The 26,103-nt window shown below is 38.2% G+C and overlaps 2 protein-coding genes across 3 annotated transcripts in view; one reads left to right on the plus strand and one right to left on the minus strand.

Moving 5' to 3' along the window:
* RSPH14 (radial spoke head 14 homolog) overlaps positions 1 to 15,694 on the plus strand; it is a 91,803-nt gene extending 76,109 nt beyond the window's left edge. The window contains exons 4-6 of the mRNA XM_075769577.1: positions 11,743 to 11,968; positions 13,302 to 13,435; positions 14,469 to 15,694. Coding sequence (XP_075625692.1) covers positions 11,743 to 11,968; positions 13,302 to 13,435; positions 14,469 to 14,710 — 602 coding nt within the window. The 3' untranslated portion in view covers positions 14,711 to 15,694. The remainder of the gene's footprint in view (positions 1 to 11,742; positions 11,969 to 13,301; positions 13,436 to 14,468) is intronic.
* An 8,905-nt stretch (positions 15,695 to 24,599) lies between these two features.
* The window catches only part of SLC5A1 (solute carrier family 5 member 1), a 29,200-nt gene continuing 27,696 nt past the window's right edge, over positions 24,600 to 26,103 (minus strand). For both annotated transcript variants that reach the window (XM_075769549.1, XM_010312624.2), the window contains exons 14-15: positions 25,705 to 25,807; positions 24,600 to 24,840 (exon numbers count right to left, since the gene is read on the minus strand). In XM_075769549.1, coding sequence (XP_075625664.1) covers positions 24,617 to 24,840; positions 25,705 to 25,807 — 327 coding nt within the window. In that variant the 3' untranslated portion in view covers positions 24,600 to 24,616. The remainder of the gene's footprint in view (positions 24,841 to 25,704; positions 25,808 to 26,103) is intronic.

Below are 26,103 nucleotides of genomic sequence, written 5' to 3' on the forward strand. Positions count from 1 at the left end.
TACAGCTTTTTTAAGTAATGACAGGTATCATTTTCTTTTTATCTCATTAATGGATTTACCCTATGTATATTTTACATTTTTTCTAGTGTCTTTTTCATTTTGCCTATACTACAATACTAGTTGCATTGTTGAATCTGCAGCCCTGATCAAAGAGCTATGATTTCCCCCTACCCTGCTAATTTTATAATTTGTTACTGATACACTTCTGCTGGAGATAGCAATAGAGACTTTCAGACATAGATAGAATGCAGGCATTTTTCCCCGACAATAAGGCTAACATAAACCAGTGCAGAAAGCACCTGATTCCTGTAAATAATATCACTTCCAGTACTGATATTGTCAGCAGAGCTGTAGCATCGATGAGTTCTTACAATGAAATATTTTAGTGTAAAACACAATGTAGCACCATTCTGGCACAGAAATAAGAGCCATGAGTCAGTGTGCCATGTGAGGGAAATTTTCCTATAAGTAATGAATCTTAGATCTTGTTCACACTAGAAGAGTTTGCCAGTACATCTAGACTGGCAAAGTTGTACTGGTAAACTCTTAAAAAAAAGAAATGTCATATACATAACTTGCATTGTTCTCCCATCAAAATGATAATATTCAAATCATAAATTTGCAAATTTTAGCTTTCAATATATATGCACATATGTCTTTTGGTGCATTTATATGATCAGATAGTGGTCAGTTTTAAAATTCTAATAGTGTTTTGGTTTTCGGATGTACTCTTTACTTGCAATTGCATAAATCCCTGATATGTTGGGAAGGGAATAGAATAAAAAATTGTATCTGTGGTAACTGAGTAGTCTAGATAATTGGATAAAAGAACAATAACAAGGTGTACAGGTTTAATCTGCTATTCCATAAAGAACAAGTAGTTACTATAGAAACTGTCACATTACATGTATCTTCAGTATAGTACTTTATATGTGAGAAGAAGCATCTTCCACAGATTAACCAACTTTGGCAGAAATACCATCATCCTGGGAAGGAAGATCATTGTTCATATGCTCTCTACAGATTTTATCACTTTTAGGTATTTTCAAGTGACATAACAAAACCCTTTCTTTCTTGCAGTTTTGAGGGAGGCACCTAACTGTGGATCAAATTTTGTCAGTGAAGGAGTTACAAGCATGCAGTACATGAGTAATAGAACAGGTCTTTCTCTGAGAAGTTTAGGTGTTACTATTTCAACACCACAGTATGGGAGCTTGCTACTCTTGATTAACAACAGACTTAAAACCCAACTCATCTGAAAAATAAATCAGCAGATATGTTTAAGTTTTTTTCAGTCTCACCTTGTCCTGCATCCAGAAATTCTCAGTTAGGCCCTTTCAGCATGCATTGATTGCACTACATGTAGCTAAGCTCCCACAGGAATTTAAAGAGAAATATATATCTCAAAGTAGCATATACAGGTGATTAAATGCCAAAGTTAAATGGCATATAAAAACATTTCTTTAGCTCAGTACTCCAGACGTTGTTCTTTATATATGGACAGATTGAAAACATAAATACATATTGAAAGTGAATAGTTTGCATTACTTTTTTTGCCTGGAAATAGTAAACAGGAATTTGAGAGAACCATGATGATCTGCCTGGATTCCTGCTCCCTCTTCCATGTGAGGCAGTCACCATTTTTTTTCCCATATCAGAGCAAGTTTTAATTTGCAGGGAGTAGCATGTGACTGTTGAGGTGTAACATCTAATACGCAGCTTACTGGAATCCTTAACTGCACAAGTTTCAGTCAACTTGCCTGTGCTATTCCTTGACCAAAAGCCAAATCCTTGCCTGTTTACTGTTGCTTTCCGTTTGGGATCAATCAAAATAGATGCATTCATACATGTTTAGTTTGAAGACAATAGTGCTAAACCATAAATGTGCTTTTAAGTGGAAAATCCCATAGGGATTTTTCTAATCAATTACCCTTTATTATACCATGACAACATCAAAATATTTATATGCACACATGCAATGTTCTTGGAGAATGTACATCTCCAAATGATAGAGGGTAAATTGAGAGGCCACATCTGGTCTGTAATAAAAATATAATAAAAGACATTTTGTATTTCATTCAATTTTCTACCAAACACCCTCTTTTTAACAAGCAATTGTAGATCTGGGTTAGATATTTATAGACGGGTCTGTGATTCTCTTTGAGCATAAAGAACTGAACAGAACATTTAGAGAAGAATAAAAAGGCTGTATTTTTATTTTTAACCATTTTTCTCACGTGGAAGAGTTTAAAATAGCATCAAGTACAGATGACTGGGCTCTGATATTTATAACTATCTGGCATATTGTTGCTTTGTACCAGTGACTGTGAGATGGTGGGGGAAAAAAATCATGAATGCACCTTCCAGCAGGTGGTATCAACCTGACCTCATTTGGCGTTATTGTTTAGGATGAAAATTCACTTTCTACTAGGATTTTACCCTTTTATCATCGTCTCACATCCTTCAAGCAACTGAGGGTTTCACTTAATATCAACTATTTACTCTTCCTATGAGGTCAAATCATGGGAGACATTTGAGAACGTGAACTCAGATAATGAGTTACAGCTAATACCACAATCAACTACAGAAAAGGATTCCTCTAGTTTTTCAACAGACAAAAATGTAAAAAAAGAAAAAAACAACCAAACCCTAAAAAAATGTTAAGTGCCTTAAATACCTTCCTTCACGGTTTTATTATGTACCTCCTATATTTGCAGCTCACAGTCATTGGCTCAACTGCTGAATCAGCAGTTGCCACTGGAGCCAAGTTTAATAAAACAAGCATTAAATCCAGCAGCTGGTGGACAGCTGCTTGGAGGCTCGCCTGGAGCCCTGGGAGATACACTGGCTTTCCTGTGCAGTTAACTTTACATAGCAGTCCTCACTTCTCCTAAGCTTTGCGGTAGATACATTGACCCCAACTCCTTCCGAGCCTTCATGGGGAAAAAAGCTACAGACAGAGATACCATGAAATAAGATGAAGGAATTCAGTTCTTTGTAAAGGACTCATCCTTCAAGGGTGCGTTATTATGGTTTAAAAAAAAAAAAAAAAAAAGGAGAATTCAAGTAGTCTTTCCTCATTCTTCACTATTAAGGGCAAAGGAATGGGAAAACAAAACAAAACCCCCTCAAACTTTAACCCAAAAAGAAAGTCGGGATCATTTAGTAAAGTATACAACAAAAGATCCGTGAAGTGTGAACAACTGACAAAATCACTTGAGATCAAAATATATAGATTCTTTGAGAATTACACCCAAGAAGATACAATTAAACAGGGCCAGGAATTTTTTGAAACCAAAGCTTTTAAAACAAAAAGTACCAGCTTCAGATCTGGTAAAGTGGTCTGAGCAACAGGCTATTGATTACTCATGGGATACCCTCTTCCCTCAAGCACAGTTGTAGACCCTCATTCAGAACAGAATGCAATTTTCATTGTGTACTCTAAGTAGTTTTCCTTAAGAACGTGGCTTCCCATGAAAAACGTGGAATCTGCAAAGTCGCAGGTCTGAGTGGAAAGTGGAGAATCAGTCTGCCTTTCCGTACAGCTCTATACATGTCGTGCAGCCATCTGGGCCTGTGGTTCTAATCAAGATGTGTTTCTTCTACTCTCATTTCAAATAAGATTGCCAAACCAGACCATCTGAAGCAGAAAAAGATTTCACCCACCTATTGTACTGGATTCTTCTTTTCCTAGAGCTTTTATCAGTTCTAACCATTCAATTGCGCTCATTTTGGCACCAGCGTAAGCAGCATGAACTGTAGGATAAAATTGACCTACTGCAGCTTTGCCAGTGTGCTAGATCAGCAAATATAAGCAGTGGATTTGTCAACACTACAATTTCTCCAGTTTCTTTTTCTTCAAAATCTCTATCAGGTCATTTTTTAAAGTAGCAAAAAATAAATCTCCCACCCTTCTAAGTACTTATACAATGAGACTAAATTAACATTCCCTTTCACCTCCTCCTGTCGTCTTCTACCACTATTTGCAGTCTTTCAGTCTGCTCAATTTTTAGTCTGTGCAATGATTCATATATACAAAGCAAGTTTATGTTAATTTTCAAGATTAAATTCCTCAGTATCTGACACCTAATTAATTCTAGATATTTTGTTCCTTTAAGCCTCTCATTTTTATTTATTGTTTCACAGTAGTATAATCAAATCTGTATAGGAAACTTTCATATACCTCTGTTTCTGATTGACTGTGATTCAGTTATACTATAGAAGTTCAAAGAATATTTTCACCATCTTAATTACATATTTCTCCTAAGGAACAAAAGTGAAAAAATGACTGTTCTTCTACAGCATCCCCCGAGAGGAAGCTTCTCTTGTCCCACAAAGCCTCCAGCTTAGCCCACCTCCCCCTTCAGGAGGCTCTTAATGATTTCTCAACTGTTCAACTGACCTGAAGAATTACTTTAAAAAACTTTTTGCCTCTTCCCATCCACTCCTTTTGCCCTGTCCAGTTAGACAATAATCTCTGTAGGAAATGAGCTGTCTCGCACATCTTTACAACAAGCCTCTGTGACAGAGCAGACCTCCTTCTCTACTACTCTGTAGTAAAATTTATTACAATGTAAGTAATAATCATATGAACATTTGTCAAACTGATAATGTCATGTTCACCTTACAGCATCAATTTCTCTGTGACTATTTCCTATAGTAATTGTTAACACTGTCCACACTCTTGATGTACATGCTTGGTATGAAGTATAAAATCCAATATTGAAGTCAGTGTTTGCGATTGTGCCAGTCCAGGTTCTTTTCTGAACATATTCTCTGTTATGCACGCTAAATTCATTGTTTTCTGTGAATGTTGTATTTCACAAAAGGTACTTGTAGAAGCAGAATGTCAGCAGAGTCTCTTGTGGTTAAGGGCTGCACTGGTCCCTTTGAGTCGCATCTAATAGCTACATGTCTCCATTACTGACCAGCAGAAAGAAAGGACAAATTTTGACCTGGAAAATCTGAAGTGGAGTAGCAACTCAGCGGCTGAGGCTCAGCTTTTGAGGAGCAGTTATCTCAAGGCTTTCATTTTCTCTACAGTACTGAGGACTTTGGCGCAAGTAGTACATATGTCAGATTGTTTTCCTTCCTTCATGCATTTTGGCAAAGTCTTCCCTGTAGAGGAAATTAATAAATTTCAGCATGACATTTCCTTCTTCATCCAAAAGAACAAGATAAAAAAAAACCCCTCTGGGTTCTTTTCAGTCTTTAATTTTTATGATTTTTTAAAAACTTTCTCTGAATAAAGGAAAGGTATTTTGTCAGAGAAATAAAAGCCAAGAAATTTCATAATTTGTGTGACCAATATGCATGCAAGATCAGTTGAATGCGTGTTATACCTATGCACATGCATTCACACACTTAAGTACGTAGGATGATCATGAGTTTATCTATACGTTAAGTTACAAATTTAGAAAACTTAAGATTAATTACATGGGAGGTGTAGGCAGCTAGAGTTCTGAAGGGCAAAATAAAAACATTGCAAGAGATATCAATGCTTATACTTCAATGTACAAGCAGACTAGCAGCAATTAGAGCTAGGAAAAAAAATGTATAATCCAGCATTAGTTTGTTACTTGTGTTTCACCTTCATTTTGATTATTTGCTTTCGCGTATACGATAGGGTATGAGTACAGGTTTATTAAAAGGAGGAAAAGTTCCTTTCATTTTGGACACTACATTCTGATGCCATATGAATGACCAGCAATCCACAGTTCATGGATTATGCACTGCTACAACAGAGAACATATTTCATTATTTGCACCGTAGTGGTTTTGGTGATTTTACTCTGACGGGTCTCATACCAACATCAGTCAGAAGTAGGGTACTTGTCTTGGTCAATTATTGATCTCACCCTGTAGATAATTCTTGTACAAAAACAGAATCCAATTTTTCAGGTTGGAAACTGTTTCTATGTGGAGCACAAGTCTAATCTATCTAATTCATCCCCAGGGTTTCTAAAGATGCTGGGATAAAAGACATTCTGTAGACCAGAATTTTTAAGTTCTTTAGATATTACTCCTCTTTTCATAAGGCATAAATGATTTAGGTGGTTTAAACCCATTGCTTTCAAGCAGAAGGTCACAGGCAGTCTTATTTACTACCAAAATGACAGTTTGAAAATAAAAGAGTGAATCTGTTTCTTGGCTTTCTAAATTATGATAGAGAAGCTACTGCAGATATATTAGTTGTAGTTTCAATGTTAATTACTTTCAGTGGTGCTTTGATATTATGATTTCACACATGCTAAAGCAAAATTTCTAACAACAAAAACAAGATATGCAGAAGTCTGTATCATTCTTTCCTGAGGATTAGGAACCTCTTGTTTATCAGACCAATCTTTCCTGTTCCTTGTTAATGCTGGAAACATTTTGGATTTTTAAAGGATCCCCAGAGGCAGCCACATTATGTGCTTCTCCAGTGTACTGCTGACTTTTTTGTACTTTTATAACCTTAATTGCTATTAAGTCTTTCATTCAGATAACATCCCAAAATTCTTAGTATTGGAAAAATTCTCGGTGGCTTCAAAAGCAGATCCCATAATGCTTTTATAAAGTTTACAGCTATTGTATTTTAGTGAGGATATGACGGACACTGTTATTGAGGTTGTGATTTTATACCTCGTAAATCCTTAGGACTGTCATAAGATAAATGCATTTAGCCAATGCACAGATTTGAAATGGCTTAAAATAGAATTGTTTACTATTTCTACTCTGATACCAATATCTACAGTGCTTTCCTCAATTCTCTTAATATCCTAGTAGCTCATCATTCATTTAAACAGGGACTTTCCACCTCTCAGTCCTTTAAGATAAGAGATACTCTTTGTCTCTAGGCATAGGCATCCTTTGGGAGGCTACTGTTTATTCCTGTTAAATTATCATTGAAAGACAGAATTATTGTTGCAAAGAAGAGGAAAATATTCAGAATATGACTTTCAGAGATGTCAACAGAATTTTCCTCTTCACTTAGAAGGCTTGATAAAGCTGACGGGGCATAGGCAGGTGAGTTCTAGCTCATTTAATTTGGTCTACCTACTGCTCCAAGCTTGCCAGAAAGAAATTTCAGCCCAGTTTTATAGTAGTATTTAATCTGCTCCCTGACACAGCCTTAATGCTGGAAGCACTGAAACTCAAAATGCTGAATCTTAACGTTAAATTAGCTACTACAGCATTCTCAAACTATGCTCTTGTGACTGGTGACTCAGAAATCTTCTCAGGGAGTCTAAAGAATAATTATTTTTTTTCAATTTAATAACTCCCTGCTCACTACTGTTTAAGGAAGGTGTGCCAGGGAAGGATTTTCTGCGGTCATCTTCTCACTCAGAAAGGAAACACTATACAAGCACTGCATTTTTAAATGTATATATGTTAGCACTCACTAGTTTAACAGACACTTTATTACCTCTAAAATGGCGCTGAACTATTGCCACACTAGCAAGGGAGCTGCTAGGTCTACAAATTTTGTCAGGATCATTTGGCTACTCATAGTTCACCCTGGGATTTCGCAGCCGCTGTGTTTGGATGTGTTGATAGCACACCGTGATGCTAGGCAGCATTTTCCCTTCTCATTGTGTCTGGCTCTGCTTTTCTTTTCCTTGTGTGCCCCTTCCTAAGTAGAAATGCTGTTACTAAGCATTTCAAGTAGTTGTGTGAACATCGCAGAGACACATCTGAGGTGTTAACAAAATATTCATATTATATAGAATCTCACTATGTTATACTACACTATACCTCATTTTGTGGCCATGCATGAGGCTCAAGCGTCGTACTAAAACAAACATTTAAATGGCTTTGAGTTGAAAACTGACATTTGTAAGGAAAAGGATTTGTAATGTGATTTAATTGATTTATGTAATTGAAAACCAAAACAAAACATCACTGTTATGTACTATAAATGAGTCCTTTGTCTTCTACAAAATTTAATTTGTTTACATGCCCTGGAGCCATACTGAGAGAACAGAATAAATGGCAGTTCCTCTTTGGGCCTATTTGAAAAAAGAGTCAGGAAAGGGAGGATGAGAGTGGCCAGAGGGTTATGAGAAGGAAGAGATGAGCGATCAGATAAAAAGCAGCCCAAGGGAAGATTGCAAGTTCTCAGAAAAACAGATCAATAATGATGTTAACTATGCAGCTGCAAATACAACTATTTGCATCTTGAAAACATTTTTCCCCTACTACTTCACTATGTCCAGGGTATCTAGAACACTCTGCAATAGATAAATCACCTTTGAAAAGGCAGTATTTTAACAAAAAGTCAAGATCCTGAGGATGCCGCCACATTTTTCAGTATAGGACTACTAGAAACACCAGCTTACCTTCCCCTCCTATTGCTTGCTCAGTAAAATGCAAGGATCTGGGACTGCTCTAATTTACCAGTAACTCTCAAACAACTTTCCACTGATTTTGTCTCCTCCCTTTTCCCTTTTACCTCCCCAAACCTTTCACCCTTTGGTTCCCTCAGGAAAACCATGACGAATTTCCACCTGGAAATTTCAGTCTCAATGTTAGGTAGTCTCTTTTTGTTGTTGTTGATGGCCTTTCCTCTCCACCCTCTTTCTCTTCACCACATTGAGACTTTTGACAAGGTCAAGCAATTTGTCTTTGTTTCTATATTTGTATCTGGGAAGCTCCTTCAGTAGCATGATAGCATTTCAGACCCGACAGCTTGACAAAAACTGTACCAAGAGCTTTCTTGTCTACTGAGACCTGGCCTGGTAAAATAAAACATATTTTTAAAAAATGAAAACAGCCCAAGTGTTCATACAAAATAAGCACCCACTAGCTACATGGGGATTTCTGACCATAGAGTAAATACTACGTAATGGCTCCACAAAATAAAAGCTATCCTAAACAACATTCTGTATATTATCTTGCCATATTATTGAAACAGAAAGACATAAAGTGGCTTTGTTGTATATTTTGCACTCAGGACTGCAGTGCAATAGTAAAGGTTAGCACCAAAAGAAGACATGGAGTGCAAATGCAACGAATGAGGGGTGACAGAGTCAAAGAAAGTCAGTAAACATTAACTGGAAGGAATAAACGCAAGGGCCAATGAAAGCAGCCCTGTCTAGTTGAATGTATTGGTTGAATGTATTAGAAGATAAGCGAAAGACACAGACACAAAGAAGTGAAACCTGAATGCTGATAGTGCTTCCTGGCAATATGATAATAAAGTAATCAAGAGAGCTGAAACAAGTTAGTAAGAAAGTCCTGAAAAAGAGGGAATTGCAGGAAACTAAAAATGGAAATTAAGATGATGGATTAAAAAATGGCTATTAAGTATTTGAAAACAAGTGCAAAAAATAGTAATGGAAACCTGTCTGGGAAAGAGCAAAGTATATCCACAAGCATGAGAAGGATAGAGAGAATGTGATAGTTGTGACAGAAAGATGGAAAGTTAAATTAAAGGAACCAATGGTTTCTTTGGGCTCAAGCCAGAATGCTGACAACTCTGTGCAAGAACAAGTGAAATGATATGATGAAATGCTTATGGTGTGACACAATCTGAACGAAGACTGGTATCAATGTGAATTAGAGCTACACAAAGGCTCTAGAGGAGCATAAAGTTTAAACTTCAGTTCTTTGCTACTTATATTTACATTTACAGTCAGTGTGTTATCTTATCTAGAAAGAATGAAATTACCTTATGGTCAAGTAGTCCAGATGTTGTTTGGGTTCAAAAGTATCACAGATCATCTGGTAAAGCAACTGTACAATAAATAAGTGCTTGCTACAGGGAATGTCAGCTTATAAGTTTATCACCTCCAATTCATTAATCTTCCTCTGAAACTGTACCTCCCAAACTTTGGTTTTATACTGATTTCCACAGCAACCCAGAATTTAGAGGTGTACATGGTGACTCTGTGAGCAGCCTGGGTATCCCACTTTCATGCACACAGACCACATGGTTTCTTTTAATGACAAACTTGGGGAGAAGTTTTAAAAGATGACTTTGAAAAATCTTGTCTTTCATAGGCTGTTTCAAAAGACCCTTGGGAAGTGTGGCTAAACCAATTCTGGATATGATTTACAGTCATCTGAGACTGCTTTAAGCCACTTCCATAGGAGCAGTTCGCTCGTGGGATCCCTGCTGCCTGGGACTCCGTAAGGCAGGGAGTCTTACTGTTGTCTAACCCACCCATAACCCTTCTGTACGTATAATGCACAATCTAAACACCTGTAATCCTTGTCAAGGGAGTTGCTGCTGGGTGATGGAGTCAGCTGTGCAAACTTTGCCTCCTTCTCAGGGACCTCTCCCAGAGAGTCCTTTGCCAGACCAATAATGCAGGTTTCCTTTATCACTGTCCCTCTATGGGGACAGTATGAATGGGCTGGAGCTTATCAGTGAGAATTTTCTTCTTTTTGTTCCTCCAGAGGACATAGGTACAGGGTTGAGGTTGTTTTATTTTTGCTATGAAAATGCCAGCCCCCCACCTAGTGATAGAGCCACTGCTTCAAACATAACATCTTTTCACTTTCCTTTCCTGCTTTGCCTGTCTGGCAGAAGGAGAAATCCTTGTTTTTAAAATGTTGTTAGCCTTCAAGAGTGAATTGTCTGAATCTGGTTTTCCTTATTACTTATTTGAATTCTCACAACAACTGACCTCCAAATGTAGCACAGGTAGTAAAAGCTGTAATAATATCACCCCTAGGTGTTTCTTTTCATTTGCATTAGTAAAGTGGATCCTAATAAGTTAGTAACATAAGAAGTTATTCAATGTCAGCAAAACCTCAGCAATATGTACAACAGAATAGCCTCTAGATTAGAATCATGTTTTTTCACCTGATTGTCAAGCCAAGGGATTTCTCCCATGCATTACCAAGGGCCACTAAAATCTCTTTCCTGCTTGTCCTTTTATCCCTGGCTGTGGAGATTCATTTGAAATTACCTTGATGACTCTTATCCACAAAACTTCCTTATCTAACCATATATGAATCACTCTGAAAGGAGCCACATTTCTCTTAGCAACCAAAGAATCAGTCTTAGCAACAAGACAGCTGGAGAATTTTGTTTTCAGCATAGTTACTCGTGGACAGTACGTTCTGCTTTCTGCTTTCCCATGGCCTTGCTGTTTCAGTGTTGATTTAGTAAAGTGTAAGAAATGGTACAAATCAGACACTTGCTCAAAGCAAAGATACATGATCTTTCTACCTTTGATGCTGTTTCCTTAGGAGATAGTGCAAGAGTACTGAAAGCTCGAAATTTAAATTTTCCCCATGACAGAATTACTACAAAGAAATGTGTGAGGAAGCTGACAGTTTCCAAAATCTTGACTTCCCCCACAGAAACCAGAGTGGAGTATCAAAGCATTAGCTCTAAAGGCTCACATCTCAGCCTCTCTTAGCATCTGTTCACGTTGAGAACAGTTAGAGAGGCTGAATATAAGGTGACTTTTTGATGCATATATAATCTCCTGTATTTTCTTAGCAAGCATTATTTTTGGAGAAATATTATATTGGGGGAAACTGGGAACATCAGAACAATTGCCATTTCGGTTATTACCTGGGCTGATATCTTTACAGGACTGTTGGGGAAGCTTCCTGAGGAAGCAACACTAAGATGGCATTTATGAACAGAGCAGCGTTGTAGTAGTTGCCAGCTCTCAATCCCACATCCATGTAGGGAAATGAGTTACCATATGTATTTTGATCCTATTAAGAAATTCAAAGTGCAGGTAGAAATAGTAAAAGCACTCCCACCTCACCCATGTTCCTTCTGTGTCTCCTCCTGTAGGGGCTGTTGGCATACTGCATGCCGGTTTGATTCCCTCACTTGTATTCAAATTGAAGACTGAGTCGGATGAAATCCAGGAGCTAATCCTTGGTACACTCTCCAACTGTCTGCATGTGGAGGCTTCTGAAGCTCTAGCAACTGGTGCTGTCACTATCCTGAAGGAAAAGCTCACACACTCATCAGTGGCCATCAGAAGCAAAGCAGCTTGGATCCTACTAGAAATTGGGTAAAGGAAATCTGTCTGTATACTTAAGCCCAAGAAAATACTCATTTCATTAATGAATCAATGTCATTAGTTTACAGTTGTGTTCCACTACACATCAAAGCTATCACATTTCATGTGTAAAGCAATATCAGCCTGAATACACACATAAGTGGAAGACTTCTAAAAGCCATAACTGCTATAAATCACACAAGAAAGCAGATACTGATGAGGAAATGTCATTCCTTCTCCTTCTACTTGTCTTCAGTATTGGCAGTGAAATCAGGATTTTTTTTTTCCTGGTACAGCACTGCTGAGAAAAAGCTTGCATGAGAAATCACGTGAAAACAGGATTCTGACCACAGTGGAGGCAGGGAGAAGCTCCCTTATTGTTTTGAACAACCACACGCTCTCAAAAAATTAAAAGTCCTGGGAAACTTTCAGTGTGATTGAGGACAGAAATAGTTTTCTGACACAGGCTACTACATACGTCAGTGATGGATCAGAAAAAGCAATCTTTATATTAAATTTGTGTATCAAACACTGGATGAAAGGAACAACTTAAGTCCTGCAATGACAAAATATAATAGAAGTACTCAACAGATGTCTAGTTTAAAAAGCTCTGCAGATCACATAGTTTACATACAGATTGGCACAAATACTTGCTAATGTCCTATAACAAAGCAAGGTCTTACAGGAAAAGAAAGACAATATAGATAAAATGAGTTCTAGAAAGAAAGCAGAAATGCACCTAGAGTATGGACATTAGCTATGTTCTAGGTCCCTGCAGTAGCTGGGCCATGTTAAATATTCCCCACATTAAGGAGACTGGAAAGAAAGAGAAAATTGACCTGGGAGAAGAATTATGTGCAGACTCGTAATTTAGCAGGGTTTAAAATCTGTATGGGTTCAACAGCCAGGTTTCTAACTAAAAGTGCCATTAGGACCACCAGCACACTTAATCCTACATCCTGTACATGCTATTACCCATCAATCTCCAGTGTATCATAGTAAAAAAATCCAAAAATCACCCAAAAAATAGCCTAAAAAATTGTTACGCCCACACGCATAGGTCAATATGATATCATCAGTATTGTATCAGCAAGTAGATTTAATAGACACCAGGCACAAACAGACATCTCCTTTCTTTTCTTTGTGGCTGGGTAGTGGTGCTTGCCATCTGTCTAACAGTCAGAACATTGTGACTCCAAAGAGAACAGAGAGGAGGACTGTGTCAGCACTGTTGTCATGAAATGAAGGAGGGCTGCAGGGGTCCAGGCATGGGGAGAGGCTGTGGGTAGCTGCATGGTTAGCAGACGCAGTTCAGGAAAGCAACTTAACCATCTTTTCTGCACAGTATTCATCCAGAGGGAAAAAGCGTGCTATGTGAAGAAGTTATTCCTGTGCTGGTGAGCCTCTTGGAAGATGCAGATCCTGAAGTACAAGCTGCTGCAACAGGAGCACTGATGTTTGCTACTGTTAAACCTCAGGGTGAGAAGCAGGGCAGTTCTGTTGGGATACTTTCTGGAAATCCAATTCAAAGGCACCTTAGTAACAAAACTTTTGGGTCAGTGGGTGGGTGTCCCCATCCTACTCCCCCCTCCCTCAGTTTTTCAGTCCTCAGTTTCTGATAGGGTTAAAGCTCTTCAAGAAACTATAAGATTAGGATATTTCTTTGTATCGGTCTCAAGCAACTATTGTTACTCCCCCATCATGTCTAGAGGAGACAGTTTATTTCACACGTCATTCACCTGAAGTAGGTCAAGTAGTTAGTTATCTACCCCACCTGCATCATTTCTCTCTAGAGCACTGCTCCAGAGGGGGAGAATATTTTCCATTCGAGTCCAGACCACACAGAGATCCACATACCCAAAGCTACTCTGAATCATCAGTCCTCAACAGAGGAGCACTGCTATCTAGAAACTCTTTTCGTGGTTAGAGGCAGTTTCTCTCTCACAGCTGGGAGACAAATGAATATTAATAAGGTCTGTAGTTCTCCCAAGTAACTTGCATGACACTGAAAATACTGTTAAATTTTCAGTGTGGTGAATGAGTAATTACACATAAAAGACTTAATAACAGCAGTTGTGTTCCAGTCCTCCTCTGCAACCATCCCCCTGGCTTCTGAAGACAACATAGGAGTGGATCTCAGTGTTTGAAGTGTCTTTAAAAGTAAAAGAATGGAGGATGTTCTTAAGGGCATCTAACACACCCCCCCCCCCCCAAATATTTTGTCCTATCATTTGGTGCCTTATATATTCTTATACAATTTGTTGCAAATGAAATAGTAATGTGGAAGGCAGATAAAGTTAACTAAGAAAGATGGTTTTTCTTAAAAAAAAAAACCACAAAAAAACAGCTGGCAGCTAGCCTCGGTCTTCAAAAGCAAAACATGTCCTGCCTCTTCACACTGCACCTCTGAGGTGTTCAGAGCTGTAGCTCGGCAGGCAGTAGAAAACAGCAATTCAAAATCATGTTGATTACGTGTAATAATACATTTTAAAGCCAGTTTATTTCTCTACAGGGAGATTCTCAGCCCTAGGTGCTGAAGCCATTCCACCTTTACTGAAGCTGGTTGCTGAGGAAATCAGCAAAGCCCGTCTGAGTGCAATCAAAACCCTCACCATGCTGGCGGAGCTACCAGAGGGCCGCAAGACACTCCTAGATCATACAGATACATTTCAGCAGTGTCTGAATGATCCCTGTGAGGCAGTGCAAAGAGCTGCCAAAATTGCCATCAGTGTCATCAAATGGAAACCTTTCTGAAGACGCGATGTTTCATAGAGATCTAATGCCCTCTGTTGTTGTCTGGCTGTAAAAGTTACATGATTATATGAGACCTTCAAAGCCAAAACTCTCTTCCTCAGTTACTCTGGATCAATTCCTCCTGAAAAGTCATTTATCAACAGTTTCACATCTATATTGCAGGTCATGCGCAGAATAATGGGGAGAAAGAAAAGTTAGGAAGTCTAGAATTCTCCACTAGGAGTTATTTCCTGAGTTATCAAGATTTTCCTGTGGTATAAGAAACTGATCCTTTTTGTTTTCTTCATAATGTTCTCTCCTTCCTTTTTTTTTTTAGATCTCAGCCTATCAAACATTAATCAATAACTAATTATGTTAGAAAGAAAGGTTCATAATTAACCTCTCCAGCAGTCTTGTCTATGCTGGGAAATTGACTTAACAGGAATTTACGTAAGTTTTGCTGCAAACATTTGTTGAACATGGCATTAGAACCGTTTAGAGCATCGTCACAGAAAAAGCAATGGCAGTGTCATAGAAAGCCTTCCCCTAGAGGATTATGAGACTTTCCCAGCCTAAAACATAACCAAATACTTATCAGCACCCTTGTAACAAATGGAGTTTCTGACAAGACTTGTCAGCAGTGAATCTGGTGGAGACAGACTCTGCTGCCCTTGGCTAAGAGGACCTCAGCCTAACTCTATCCCTGCTACAAAAGTTATCCAAGCAATGCTCCAATATTCCCAGCTAATGACTTCTCGAAGAGAGTTTTAGTAGCAGCCCTTGCTTTACTCTGCAGCCCCTTCCAAGCCCCACTCTTGCTGTATGTGTCAGCAGCCTCTCCCTCAGCCTTAGCGGTGGTGATTGCTCCCACATTTTTAAGCTGGTGAGGATGTCAACAGGCAGGTTTTCTCCTTCCATGTGCTTGGAGCCAGGCTCAGGACTGCCGTGTGCAATTGTCCATGCTTAGGGTAAAAGCAAAATAAGTCAGAAAGACTTTACTAGGGGAGCCCTTGGTAAAGCTTTATTGGAGACAGACCCCACCACCTCTAATAGAAGAGGGGCCTGACTGCCATCTGACATTGGTTACAGTATGGAACAAAAGTGCCTCTGTGTTTGTGCTAGTACTTGGTATTTTGTGGTTTTGTACAGCTGTGATCTATCCTTTGAGTATAAAAATTAACAAATATAATGGAAATGTTGTGCCAGAACTGAAGAGGTTTGCCATTGTGGCTCACTTCTGGGGGAGAAGGAGGGGGCGAGAGGAAAGCTGATCCTAATGTTGTGGTCTAGTCCAACAGGAGTTGGACAAGACGATCTCCAGAGGTCCCTTCCAACCTCACGTATTCTATGATTAACAGCTGTCTAAACAGAGAGATGAAGAGATAAACAGAGAACTGAAAATGTCAAATCCCTATTTTGGAAAAATGTAGGGATTTTTTTCTTTCAAAAACTCAACAGTGTGTTTTTTTAAAAACCCTTTTACTTCATAGAATTAAGAATAACACAGACAGTTCAAGCTGTTTGTAGAAGCAAGCCTATCCAACAAGACATAAATTGCCTGAAGGAAATAAGGTAGTTCTTGTGTTTAGAGCTGATGGGCAGTTCAGTTATATTTTACTCACTGTGTAGTCAAGGCAAGTCACTACAGATATATTGCAAATTTCTCTCTCTCCAGTTGTAAGTGTATAATTTAAGAGGCATCAACACAAGGCCTGGGCAAAGAAATCGAGCTATCAGGACAAATCCTGGCCATTCTCAGCAACCAAAAAAGGTTGATAGTGCAGCTGACTCAGCTTCACAGGATGTCCCATTTGTTTTCACTCAGGTTTTATTCTCACATGGTATTTTTATATCTAGAAGTTACCAAGTTGTAGCTACAAGAAGCTGCATCATCTGTATAAAGGGGTTATTTGTCAGGACTGCTTTTCTGTTGCAGAAACCCACTGTCACACTGCAAATGTCATTACCCTTATACAAAGTGTAAACTTGTTCTGTAGGAGTGATTAAAGTTAAAATGTTTCTCTTCCATAACCTAACCAAAGGGTGAAGTTCTTCTCCTATAAAGATGTGATTTAAAAGTATTGAGTCAGTTGGATTTGTTTCCTCTGGGCAGGCACTTGGAGAAACTCTGCCTTTTAAACACACTTTACATACTTAAGGTGCTCATACGTAATACATATTGATGCCAGGGTGCATCCAACTCAATAAAATAGAGCCAGGCAGCTTAATAACATGCTGCACGTTCAGTAAATGCCTAAGGAACGGCAGAGAATAGTACGTTCATCTACACTTACAAAACTGCTGCAGGAAGATGCAGTAACAATGATTATTTTAGCTCAGTTCCAAACTTCTGTCACAGCCTTCCCTGATAAATTCAGGTATCACACTTGATGTGTTAGCAAAATAATTAGCTTGTGCAGATGTAGAAATAAGACCATCCAGATTGAACTGCTGTGACTAGAAGAAATTTAGCTGACTTGGACCTGAAGTACTGCATTCTGATTGTTGCTTTAAAGACAATATAAGCTGTTTCCCAATAAGGCTCTATATGGTATTGATGCTCTTGTCTTACATACACACACAATACAAAAATGGAACAAAGCCTTAACTGAACTCTGAAATATGGATGCTTGTAGTACCTCTTCTGCATGTCAGCTTTTGTCTCAGCAATTCTTTGGCACTACTACATCTAACAACATAAAATAGGATATTTAAATCACAACAGTAATTCCATTGGGCTATACTGACCATGTACTGCCTATATAACCACCAGAATTCAAAGTCTGCATACAGAACAGCCATGAAACCATTATTAAAGTATTCTTTTTTTTACTTATAAAGCTATATTTACTGACAAAAAGGTTGCAGATATTGTAATTCAAGTTCACATGCATCTTGCTGCAATTTATTGGAAGGACTGCAGGTGATAAATGTTTGCAGGAGCAGCGCACAATATATGACAATGGTGGCAGAGTTAAACAGCCTATGTGAAACTACAGAGAACATGAGCTAATGCAGAAATAATCCCATCTGTTGCAGAACACTGTTTTGTAATCTGTGGTGTTTCTAGAGCTGTATTATCTTGGTGTCCAAATGTTTGATGTCTCATACTGGGTTACACTGCAGGAGGCCCGTGGAGGAGAGTGAACAGCACACCGTGCAGCAAGCCCTGTCACAGCATGGGAGACAAGGGAACAATGCACAGATCTACCCGATATAGCAAAGAAATATCACACTACCTCCTTTGTAATCCTGACTATATGGAACCTGAATTAAGAGGTAAGTTTTTATTCTACAAAATCATTTTTCAGAGTATATTAAAATGTAACACACAATTGCTCCCATAGTAATATGCTGATTCCTAAATCTCCTTCCTAAAATGAGGTTCTCAGCCACAATTCAACATCTGAAATGTCCCTTCACATTCTTCATAAAGACCTTTGAGATCTCAAATGTAATTGAAATTAGGCAAATAAGTAAAACTAACTAAATGTCCAAACGTGTGTGGGGTTTCCCCCCAGGAAAATGTAGACATGCTTTCTTTTTATGTTATTTGGCAGGAAATAACATTCCGTGTTTTATTAGAAGATACAACACAAAAGAAAGACATAAATTTATAGGGCTTAGACTATAGGCCACCCATACATTTAGTAACAAGGCACAAAACCAGCATGTAGATATCAAGACCATCCACCAATGTTAACAGTTACTAAAATGTCCAGTAATTTTTGAGATATGTTTCAGTGTATTTCTGAGTCTCCCTGTTCAAGCAGTGACTATAGGATGGGAGATGAGATTACAGGTTTGAAATAGTAGTTGGAAAATCAAAGCAATCAAAAATAAATCTTTGAACAAGTTTTCACAAACAGAGAAACTGATGGTGAAAATAGCAAGTTGACCAAAGACATGTTTAGAAGACAGACAAAAAACCAACCCAGTGGTATGAACAGAAATTACAGGGTAAAAGTAATTGAGTAGAAAATCTACAGTATAAGACATATTTTTAGGTTTGGAATTCTCAGTACTCATTGTTAAACTAACTTTGATTCTATAATTTAGCAAATAATCATTTAATGAATTTTCATATCTAAAAAAATATCCTTATGATTAAGGATTTTCTTCTGAGGTGCAATGAGTCTTGAAACAAAGGAGAACAAGATGTACTGAAGTTACAGCAATGCTGATTTACGAATCAGGTTGGAGTTAACCCAAGATATCCTTTGGCCCTAGCAGTATTTTGACTTCTGTCAGTTATTACTTTACCACTAAGTACAGTTTTGCCCTTAAGACAGTGCACTAAATGAAAAATGCATCCTAAAATTCTTCTCCTACTGACATTCTGATTAAATGAAAAGGTCACCTGTCCTAGCAAGTCCAAGGGCAGGGACAGTTGGGTCATGTTCCCTACAAACTTCACCACCAAGATGATGACACTGATGTTACATGGGTGTTAAATGGGCAACCTGCAGTACTGATTTCTGTGGGCATTCTCTCTCAAATTAGGACATGTTTTCTGACCCAAGTCACAGATTTAGTCCTAGAGACATGCTTGCTGGCTTTGCGTTGTCTTGGTGTTGAACCATTCATCACGAGGGGAAGTACTGAAATGTAATGTGTATGGGGAGTGCCATGGCTATCTATGGCTTTGGAATGAGAGACAACAGTCCCTAATTTGTGAGGCTGGGCAATTAATTAGCATTCTGGGTGTCAGTAAAACAATTAGCTGGATCAAAGAAACACAGCTGATGAATACTTCCCCTTGGACTGACTTTGCTTTCAGTCAGTATACTCCATAATAATGCTGCCACAGACTTGGTCACAAAAAAGCTAAAGATCCTTACGAATTGCTTCATACACATTATAAATACTTAAATTAACATGTCAGGCTCTGGAATCTCATGCACTATAATTAAACTCATTGTTTCAAAAGAAGTGCTGTGTATACAGCAAGTCTTTGCTTTTAGCGCTATAAGCTCCACAGTGCTCTACGCTACGATGATATTAGCACCTAGGCAGATTTTTAACATGAATGAAAAATGATTTGTCCTTTGAGCTTGAAGCCAACAATGATTAAGGCCAAAATATAATTAATGTGGGCAATACTGGAATTAATTCAGTTACACTTTATGCAGACCAAGTTTTCAAATCAACTGCCTAACAATTCTCAGCGCTACCAGAAGACAAGACAGCTGCATTCATGAGAAACAAGACCTTCTTGTATAAGCCTTGTGTCCCACCCAGGCAGAGCTCATTTTGAATGCACAAAGGTTTATATTAGGTTTTTTCTAACAGTTTCCAGAAGGTTAAGAATATTATGGCTCTTTGTTCTTGGAAATAGACTCAATCCCTGTCCCCATTTGCTTTCAGAAGTCCAGGAGTTGGAAACCATTCTGTCCTGCTCTGGAAAATGGCAGCTTTTAATTCTATCTCTTCATGTTCCAAAGCAGGGAGAAATTTTGCTATTTAAAAAAAAAAAAAAAAAAAGTATTAAAAACACATAGAAGTGTGAGATTTGTATAAGGACAAAATAGAGAGCCTGGAAAGTCAGATTTGGCTAATTACATTAAACCAGAAGGGCAGAATGTCTTTTCTGTGACTACACACAAAACTAATATGCTGAAAAGTTCAAGCCCAGGACCTATTTTTAGCAAAACAAAATTTGCAATTTGAATGAATGAAAACCATTGTAATAATTTAAGATACTTTGAATATAAGCTAAGTTTTGAAAGTTATAGACTCTGATACTGTAAATAAAAACATTACACAGAATAAGGATAAGCTCACACTTACCTCAGCTTGAAGCTCTTCCAGGTACCTTAAGAAAAGCAGGCGAGCTGCTGGTGGGGCACATGCACAGCTGCGCTGGCTTAAGCACTGCCCGGTGAGGGGAGGGTGGGCACAACAGCTCCAGGGAATTCTTTTTCTCAGCTTCCCCTGGTAGATGATGAGGTGGAGTGTTCTTCAGGAGGGACAGAAAAGGCAACCTATTTTATTAATGATAAGGGTAATAACCTCAGGCACTGGTTATGCTGTCTTTCATCAGAACAACTACTCGATATCTGAGTGCAGTTTTACTCTACCCTTTAAAATCTCTAGCGCAGGCCTGCCATACACACTCCATGAAAAAATGCCGTGAATCACCAAGTAAAAACTGGTGGGGTTTTTGCATTGCTCATCTTTCTTAGTGGTGTATTGCCCTCTGTTGTCGAATCTGCGATACTGTATTTTAACAGAAGGGAAGCTAACTCTAACCGCTGCTCCCTTCTCTTGCTTTCTTGCTACCACACAGTAGCACTGCAGGTGCAGGACACAGGGACCTGCAGCCAAGACATGAGATCATCAAATACATTTTAAAAAATTAGCCTTCCTCAGAACAGCTTTGCTGTGACCCCATAGCCTGTGAACAGCCCTCCTCTGTGCAGTGGGACTGTATGTGCCCAGGAAGATCAGCTTTAAACTCTCCTCCAGCTCAGTGCTTCAATCCAATGAATTCAAGTGTTCTTCAAAGACAATAACCGAGGCTCTGCAGCTTTTCTCCCAAACGCCAGTCACCACTGGTGATACATATATTTACCATTACTCTTTGCTCCTCATTTTTGTGTCAGCTTTTACTTCGTATAAACATTCCTAGTTTTGCCAGTTAAGGAATTGATGTGAGCAGGAATTGAGCCAATTAGCAATCTTGGCTGCTGACAGTGCTCTGATCAGAATGATCACTTGCACCTGAAGAACTCAGCCTTGTGCTGTGTCCTAATTCACCATGGACAGACATTTTGGTTAAAACCAAACCTTGATTACTGCAGATGTATTCCAAATTAAGCCACAGACCTTCCCTTCCCCCAGCATTTCAGTGCATGAGCTTTTTCAATAACAAAATAGGAATAAAACCAAATTTTAAGAACAGAGTGTTCTCATGATCATTAATAATTAACATTTGTGAGATGCTTGGATACATTTGTTATGGGTGATACAGAGAAACAAAAACATAAATGAAGAGTGGTTACCCTTTTTCAGGACTTCGCCTGAAAATTATGTAGTCATTCTTAAATGGAAGATCTGATTTGTTTAGTGTGTGTTCTTTATCTCTCAGTGTTGTAATTGGCTTACAGAGGTGAATTTTTATTTTGTGCAGTTCATTTAAAATAATTCTGTATATCTAACTAAAGTCCACTAAAATAAGCTGTAACCCTGTATCCTACCTGACAGGACAAGCTGGCATGTCTCAGGACCACCTGAAATAGAGTTGTAATGTGCTGTACATGCCATGCACCTATATTGTGCTGTTAGCCAGACATATATCTGGAGTTTCTCCACTAAGCAGAAGTATTCCCAATTTACAGTCAAACATGGGGAACAAGCATGTGCTTGCTGTTCCCATTTCTAAAGCATGAGAATGCCAGGACAGTGTCAGCTACTTTTTGGGGTTTGTCTGAGAGCATCCCACAACACCAGCTGTAACATGGACAGAATTCCCCTGAGAACCGAAAAGTCACTTTCTTCCTTAAAATCATGGAACTGTCTTTGAAGGCAATAGTTACCAACCTGAGGTGGCATTTAACTATGAATATAAACATAAAATTTTTATCAACTGTCCACAGTATCAGGCAATTTTTCTATGAAATTCTACAAAATTAGAGAAGTACTCTAAGCAGCAAACTTTATGTAAACATTTAAACTCTGCCCCTTATATCATCCAGTTTTCAGACTAGAATGAAAACAGATTGCTGAGGATGTACAGTGAACATCCCTGGGAAACTGAGAGTTAGTTTTTCAAAATTCTTTAATCCTGGGGAGGAAAATGAAATGAGGGTGCTGATTAACCAGGAGGTCATCTAAAGGCTGCTCAAATACTTGTGCTACTTGTCTTTATCCAAACAGCTATATAATTTCACCATATTTTTCTTTTTGTAACAACGCATGATGAAGAGGGATCTGGGCAATTCTCATTAAGTATTTCTTGGTTTTTTTGTCATCCATTACTATTACCCAGAGCCAAAATCTAGACACCACATTAAGTTTTGTTTTCTTCCATCATATTATATAAAAATCCCATCATTTTGTGGACACCAAATACTTCAAAATATACAAATACTTTAATACATATAGGTCTTCATAGTCCATTAAATATAATTAATTCCATGATCTTTAAAATACTCTGTATTAAGTGTAAGAAAAAGGTTTGTACTGGTATTTATATACTATTGATTTGATCTGGCCTACGCAAAACCTTTCAGTGTACTGCAGGGATTATACTGAAGAGCAGGAATTCTACTGAAGACCAGCAATTGTGCTAGAATCCAGAGCATTTTGGGTTAGATCCAAATGAAGAAAAGGTACTGGCAGAAGGTTATAAAGTGAGAGCGATTAAAGCTGCAGGAGTTAGTGGCAGTGTGATGTAGCACATGCAGAGAGACTACACTGGCTTCCTATTTAGATGCACTTACTGGAAGTCCGGTGCATCCTGCTGTAGAATCACACTGAAATGCTTTGAGACAGTGCAGCATCCCCCAATATGCGTGCAACAAGAATTGTGGTGCAGCTTGACTACAGCAACCTATGTCATCTTTTTACACTTGGCTCACCAGGAAGCTGAATTAGATGATAAGATTTTTAGATTATAAGATCTATTGCTTTTTGCTTTGAAGTGTTAGATCTATCTTTTCCTGTATCTCCAGCTGGTATCAAACTTACCACGTGGAGACACTCAAAGCGGTTTAGCTGATATCCCACAGCTGTGACTATTCTCCTTCATGAACTGTTAACTCATGCTGTCATACAGCATGAATTCTATTTCTCAATGAAATCTTCAGAAGAAAGATTTATAGCTTTGTAGAAAAGCAGTACAGAGCCCTCAAATGTACCTGAAAGAAGAATGCAAATCCAGCATTCTGATGCTTTGGACTTTTAACCCAGATTGTTTTGTGGTGCAGTCCAGAGAAAGAGCCAATGGCTTAACACCAACCCCATGATAAAGAGGTTCTAGTAATTGTGGGTAGAGATTAACTTTGACATACCAAGATGGGAATTGATCAGTAAGAAATAAATATATATATACACACACACACATATATATTTTAAATATATATAATATATAGTGCATATATATAATGTATTGCATGTGTATATATAATATATGTATTTTGTATAAAAAAGCCTCGCATTCAAGTATAGATACATATTAAAATATAAAGAGAGGAGGACCTTTTGAAGTTAACCTTAAACAGAGAATCTATCATAAGCAGAATTCTTATTAAGATTATCGAGACATGTTTTCCCTAATTTCAAAATGCAATCAATTCAGATGGTTAGTGTTCCATTGATTACTGTGAAACACAACACAATGAAAAGTGAGAAAAGGGGGGAAAAAAGTTATAATGGAAAGTTAGCTATAGTGTCAAATACATCAGTATATACACAAATCCTTTACTTAAGATAACCCATGCTTGGAGGGAACAAAAATGATTTTTTAATTTCAATTCATAATACAGTCCCTCAGTTGTTGTGGGGGTTTTGTTATCAAATTATCATAGCCAAAGGAAAAAGAAATTTGAATGATCAGAAGAAGAAAGGTTGAAAATCAACCCTAAAAGGTAGTTCACAAACCATGGTATGAAATATGGCTCACGGAGCCTTGTTCTGCACCTAAAATATGAAATGTATGATGAGTAGAGAGAATATTGGATGGAAATTCTGAACCTCTATTAGCCCTGGATTGATTCAATATCTAAACAGAAATTCTCTCTCTGAAATCCCAGTGACCTTCATCTTTAGATTGTTGAAATTATGATCATAAAATCAGCGAGTAAATCACCTTGATTTTTTACAAAAGTAGGCAATGAAAATACTAAGTGTATCTAACTCTGTAAATCTACAAGTCATCGTTTTTGCTTGACAATACAGTACAATTTCAGAAGTGTAATAAGAGGTTTATGCAAAGAAGGCATGGCAAAACACAGCCACAGTCAATAGGATGATGCCATTGATATTCACAACATTTCTCCAAAGTGGCACTTCGCTTGTGTCAGTCAGTTTCTTCTTCAATGCTTCCTCTTCCTCCTTGCTCAGTTTGGGTCCTTTTTGTTGATCTAAGCCACAGAACCAGTTGTACGCTTTCTTAAAGCATCCCGGTTCTTCTTCATTTTCCTCGTTAACTGGAAGGAATAACACACTGGTCATGAAATGTAAGCATGGGCCACTGCATGTACTAGAAGATCTCTGTGTCTGAGGACATTCCTGTATTTAATACAGCAGTTCTGATTTATGGTCACAGTTACATGGAAACATTTTAGCACAAGGCAGTACAAGAATCAACTTGATACTGTGTTTTCACAGCTCACCTGCAAAAACAGTTACTTCCTACATGTTGCAAGAGAGTCTTTTGCAGAAGACACTTGTGCCTTTTGTAGCCTAGAGACTTGGTCTGGTATTGGAGAAGCAAACCATGCTGCAAAGCTTAAACTCCATTTTTTTTCAATATTTTCTACACTTTTTTAATTAAAAGACAAATAAATGAATATGAGGATACTTACGAAAGGGAACTTGGCAGCAGAACCAGAAACCCAGCAAAGAGAGCAGGTGGTTTTGCCCAGATGGATGTCTGGCAATTCGCTGTCGTGGTGCCTTGCGCCACATCCTTGCTCCTTCAGTCCTGCCTACTACCCACTATTTCCAAGTGAATTCTTGTTGTTTCATTCCAAATGCTAGAGTCACATGCAGTTCTGCCAATGCATAATCTCTGACCTAAAGCATCTCCATTGTTTTAGTCCTAGAACTGCCACCTAGCTACCTAGAGAACAAGATTGTCTCCCTTCAAGTCTACTTCACTTCTGATTTACACTGAGCTTGATAGATTGGTAAAAGGCTGCTTACTAGCCATTTAAATATGTGGCGTTTGAGCTTTTGTTGTTGGGGAGGAGGGAGTGTGTCTTTGAATATCAAGCAGGTTAATGTTTCTTCAGGAATGAAATAGGGATACTCAAATATATTCATAGAATCTATAAATATTCAACTGTTACCTGATTCCTCATCTTTTTCATCAGCTTTGTCCTGCTCCTCATCTGCATCAAGATCGATACGTTCTTCTTTGCTGTTCCGCAAAGACCAGCACAAGCGGTAAAGCTGCCATGAAACAAAACGAGATTATAAATCTACAGTCTTACTACACAGAGACAAATCAGTCAGAACAAGCTATAAGACCATGGCATCCCAAGTGTCTGTTAGCTCAATGTCTAAGATTATTAGGCGTCACTGAAGATTTGTGACAGATAAATGAAGACTATTTCCTTTGCTTTCTTACAAGGACTATATGATGTGGGTAGCTGAAATGTCAGGAGGTAATATACCAAGTACCAGTGTTTAAAACTAGTGGTTTCATTGAGTTCTGTTTCTTGAGGAGCAAGACTGCGATAATACTC

This window comes from Balearica regulorum, chromosome 17 (assembly GCF_011004875.1).
Source record: "Balearica regulorum gibbericeps isolate bBalReg1 chromosome 17, bBalReg1.pri, whole genome shotgun sequence".
Taxonomy (NCBI): domain Eukaryota; kingdom Metazoa; phylum Chordata; class Aves; order Gruiformes; family Gruidae; genus Balearica; species Balearica regulorum.